The sequence below is a fragment of the Tachysurus fulvidraco genome, chromosome 10, assembly GCF_022655615.1.
Source record: "Tachysurus fulvidraco isolate hzauxx_2018 chromosome 10, HZAU_PFXX_2.0, whole genome shotgun sequence".
In the NCBI taxonomy this organism is placed as follows: Eukaryota; Metazoa; Chordata; class Actinopteri; order Siluriformes; family Bagridae; genus Tachysurus; species Tachysurus fulvidraco.
Genome location: NC_062527.1, coordinates 25,876,827 through 25,881,826, shown reverse-complemented (window position 1 = coordinate 25,881,826; position 5,000 = coordinate 25,876,827). Strand labels below are relative to the sequence as shown.

The following is a 5,000-nucleotide window of genomic DNA, read 5'->3' as shown; positions in this document are numbered from 1 at the left end:
GAGTACCCAGAGGAAACCCCCGAGGCACGGGGAGAACATGCAAACTCCACACACACAAGGGGGAGGTGGGAATCGAACCCCCAACCCTGGAGGTGTGAGGCGAACGTGCTAACCACTAAGCCACCGTGACCCCCAAAGAAATGTAAATGTAAAATGTATATGGGGGAAAAATATTTAGAAATATTCCACTGAGCAGTAATAATACAAAGCAGTGAAAAGACTCCCATAAGTGTTCATAAATATCCACGGAGCAAGAATACTTTGAGAATCAGCACTCTGGCTAGACACATTCCCTTTATCAGGTTATATAACCTGGACCTAGATTGTTCAAGCCCTTTCTGCACCTCCAATGACAGACATCTCCCGGTATGTGGCGGTGTTGATGTTGGTGTCCCCATAACATCAGCCATGATGTCAAGTCAAAAGGGAACTACACCAGGTTATGTCAGGGCCTCCACTTGTGCTTCCTTCAGACAAATTGAAGCAGAAGTAATGTGAAAAAAATGTCCTTTTATGGTCTTGCTAGCGAGCTCTTCTTCATCACATGACCTCCTTAGCCAATAGATTTCATACAGAATGATTTCACACAGAGCTTAGATACTGCTTCCACACACACATCAGCCATGATGCAGCGTCTTGTTCCGTCTTGTCTGTAGTTTTTCTGCATGTTTTAGGTAGAGTGGCTGTTCCAATGCTTGTCCCACACACACACTTAATCATATATAGCTCCAAATGTCCAAATCAATGGAGTCAATGATATTACATTACACTGTCTGTGGATGAATACACTAAGGTTCTCAGGCCTCTATGCTTGGCATGGATAGTGGTGGCTAAACGGTTATAGCTCTGGGTCACTGATTAGAAGGTTAAGGATTCAAGCTACAGCTCTAGTGCACTGGCATTCAATCAGTGTTGGGCTGGCACTGTTGGGCTGGCACTGTTGGGCTGGCACCGACTTCACCTAGAACTCTCTTACCCCACCTTCCCAACAATATGTGCTTAGAAAAAATACTATAATGTAGATATGACAAATAAAACCTTTTTCTGATGATAAAATGCATTAAAGATGTTTTAATAGAATGTGTGTGTTTGTGTGTGTGTGTGTGTGTGTGTGTGTGTGTGTGTGTCCTCAGGGGTTCAGCCATTTCACGCATCATTGGGCAGAATGTAAAGGCGTCCAATCGGTTCGATCCAGTTGTTAACATGTGGGTGTTTGAGGAGCTCATTAATGGAAGGAAACTGACTGATATCATCAACACAGAACATGAGAACGCCAAATACCTCCCAGGCCACAAACTGCCCAAGAATGTGGTGAGAACTCACTTCTCTAATAGTAGTCTGTCTCTCAGTCTGACAGTCTGTCTCTCTGTCTCTGTCACTCTCTTTGTCTGTCTGTCAATCCTGCTTTCTGTCTGTTTGTCTTATGTCTGTCGGTCAGTCTCACTTTGTGTCTTCCTGTCTTTCTCTCTGCCGAGTTCCAGTTTTGTGTGAAATCTGCACTAAATTAAAGGATTTGCACGACAGTGTGTGTTTTATATTTATATTTATATGGATTTCTGTTTACACAGATTGCTGTTCCTGACATTACGGAGGCTGTAGCTGGAGCTGATATTCTCGTGTTTGTTGTTCCACATCAGTTTATTGGAAAGCTTTGTGACCAAATGAAGCCTCACCTTAAGCCAGGAGCCATTGGCATCTCGCTTATTAAGGTCAGGACAAATCAAACCCATTAGAATCTCAGTTTTGTTGAGCCAATCAGAGCCAGTGGAGTCTCACTCATTCCAATCAGAGCCAATCAGAATTCTGTCTCTCTCTCTCTCTGTCCATCTGTCTCTCACACTCTTTGTCTGTCACTTTATCTTCCTTTCTTTCTGTTTGTCTGTCTTTCTTTCTATAGGGAATAGATGAAGGTCCATCAGGTTTGAGGTTGATATCTGACATTATCAGAGGGAAGCTGGAGCTCGATGTGAGTGTATTAATGGGAGCAAACATCGCTAATGAAGTCGCTGAGGAGAAATTCTGCGAGACCACCATTGGTATATACACACACACACACACACACACACACACACACACACACACACACACACACACACACACAGGCAGCCACTCTACCTCAAACATATAGTAAATATTATACTAAAAAATAATATCTGGTAAATAACAACATTTAAGTGGATCCAACTATCTCTCTGTGTGTGTTTGTGTGTGTGTGTGTGTGTGTGTGTGTGTGTGTGTGTGTGTGTGTGTGTGTGTTTGTGTGTGTGTGTAGGAGCTGTTAATGTGTATAATGGTCAGGTGTTTAAGGAGCTGATGCAGACTCCAAACTTCCGCATCACTGTGGTATCAGAAAGCAACACTGTGGAGCTGTGTGGAGCACTGAAGGTAACACACACACACACACACACACACACACACACACACACACACACACACACACACACACACACACACACATGTACATAGAACCACTTAAAAAAATTAGATGGTTACCCTTGCCTGTGAAACAGCACCAGATCTTCTGTAGATCACTCTTTATGTAACCCAGACAGACTGGATGATGTTGAGATCAGGGCTCTGTGGGGACAAACCGTCACATCCACAGCTCCTGGTTCTCCTCTGTGCTGAAGATAGTTCTTATGACATTGGCTGTATGTTTGGGGTCTTCATCCTGCTGCAGAATAAATATGGGGCCAATCAGACGCCTCCCAGATGGTGCTACATGATGGATAAGTTGTCAGTCTACGCGGATAAAAACAGACCCAAACGCACGACAGCTAAACAAAAACACGAAACAGGACAAAGACAAAACCAGACATGAAGACAATAGGATTCCGTGCTGCACAAGGCAACGCTGCCCAACGAAATAGTACTAATAATCATGACACATGAGGGACAGGTGTGCAGAGGCTGGGAGGAAAAGACAAGGGCGGGGCAGACACGTGAAAACAGAACATAAACAAAAGGCACATGGCCAAAGTCAAAAGTCCTGACATAAGTCTGTGTTTCTCAGCACTGAGGACACTTTAATCCAGACCAGATCTCCAACTCCATTTTTTTTCAGAAATGCAGCCCCAAAGCTGCAAGGAACCTCCACCATGCTTCACTCTTGCCTGTAGACACTTACTCTCCAGGCCTTCTGTCCTTCAGTGAACAACCTGCCTCCTGCTACAGTCAAATATTTAAAATGCTGACACGTCACTACAGAGACCTGCTGCCATTTTTCTGATGCTCAATTCCTCTGTTTTCTTGCACAGTTGAGTCTCTTAGCCTTGTTTTCATCAGAAGTTTGGCTCTTTGGCCGCAATCCTTCCATAAAGACCACGTCACAGTAGATGGGTGTACCTGGGTCAGACAGGTTTCCACCAGTTTCCACCAGTGATGATGTCACTGCTGGATATTTTGGAGACAAATTAATAGTGATGTGTCTTTGATCTGCTGCATTAAGTTTCCTTGGCCCACTGTGTCTACTCTCCTCAGCCTTGTGTTTCTTTGTGCTTCTTCACAACAGCTTGAACATCACATGTTGGAACCTCAGTCTGCTCTGAGGGAAGGGGGCCAACACTTTTATATATATATATATATATATATATATATATATATTACTCCTGAACAAAATCTTAGGAAACATTACAAAGATAACCCAAGTAAACACAACATGCAGTTTTTAAATGAAGTTTTGATTATGAACTTCTTCAAAATGCCAAAAGAAGAAACAAGAGACAAAAAATAGAGATTAGGCAATTTATTGGAAACTGCATTTAAACTCAAACTAGCTGGTCATCAGCCTATTAAAGTTTAAGACCATGGCCTTAAAAGTCTGTGCAAACATATGGCTTTAATGTCATTGCCCTACAGACAGTCACACTATCATCACCTCCTGAGGGCAAAAGCAGAAAGGCTTTCTGGTTTTAACATAGCAGGATTGTTGAGCTGCACAAGCAAGGGCTCTTGCAATGTGCCATCGCTGCCGAGGTTGGATCCTGAGAGTTAAATCAATAGTAGTCTCAAAACAAATTCACCTGCACCGAGCCGGAGGATCCGATGGGCTGTCTGTGAAGTCACGGCCGAACCTTGGCCCAAATTAAGGCCCTTACTAATGCTGACTGCAGCCCAATGACCATAAGACAACATCTGTGAGGCTTAAAGAACAAACAACATCTTTGAAAGCCACGTCTCCTCCCACGCCACAAATTTGTCCACTTTTAATTTGCAGGGGAGCAAAAAACATGGGACATTCCACAGTTTTCTCCCACTGAAAGATCCCATTGGAGATGTCTCCTGCCCGGCACAGTGGAGGAGGCTCCATCATGGTCTGGGGTGCTTTTTCCTTCAATGGGAAAATGGAGCTTCAGGTTGTGCAGGGGTGTGAGATAGGGGCTGAGTTTGTGGACATGTTGCAGTGGACATCTCTCTTGACTGAGGGCCCTCGTCTGTGTGGTAATGACTGAGCCTTTAACAGGACAACGCTGCAGTTCACAATGAAGGACTTCCACGACAATAGCGTTGCACTTCTGGACCATCCTGCATGTTCCTCTGATCCAAATACCCGTGAGAATATTTGGGGATGGATGGCAGGGGAAGTTTACAAAAACGGCTGTCAGTTCCAGAATGTGGATGACCTTCATGAAGCCCTCTTCACCACATGGAGCAACGTTTTCCACCAGCCTCCTGGAAACAGCTGCATCAAGCATTCTGCCAGATGCTGTAAATGTAAGCAGATGAGTGTTTGGAGATACCAACAAGAACATTGGGACAACTTTTGGTTCTGTTGTGGGTAATTTTTATTTATTCTAGCTGAGTTTGAGCCCATGTGTATATTTAAGGAATGTATATTTCTGTGTTTTGTGTGTATAAGAATATTGTGGCAGTGGGAGCAGGATTCTGTGATGGTCTGGGTTTTGGTGATAACACTAAAGCAGCTGTGATTCGCCTGGGTCTGATGGAGATGGTGTCCTTCGCTAAGATCTTCTGCAGCACTTCTGTCAGTTCCTCTACAT

General features: G+C 44.0%; 1 protein-coding gene across 1 annotated transcript in view; it reads left to right on the top strand.

Moving 5' to 3' along the window:
• The window catches only part of gpd1c (glycerol-3-phosphate dehydrogenase 1c), a 9,671-nt gene that overhangs the window by 1,830 nt on the left and 2,841 nt on the right, over window positions 1-5,000 (top strand). Inside the window, exons 2-6 of the mRNA XM_027154090.2 lie at window positions 1,134-1,311; window positions 1,569-1,709; window positions 1,898-2,036; window positions 2,273-2,385; window positions 4,859-5,000. The exon at window positions 4,859-5,000 is cut by the window's right edge and continues 92 nt beyond it. Of these exons, the coding sequence (XP_027009891.1) occupies window positions 1,134-1,311; window positions 1,569-1,709; window positions 1,898-2,036; window positions 2,273-2,385; window positions 4,859-5,000 (713 nt within the window). The remainder of the gene's footprint in view (window positions 1-1,133; window positions 1,312-1,568; window positions 1,710-1,897; window positions 2,037-2,272; window positions 2,386-4,858) is intronic.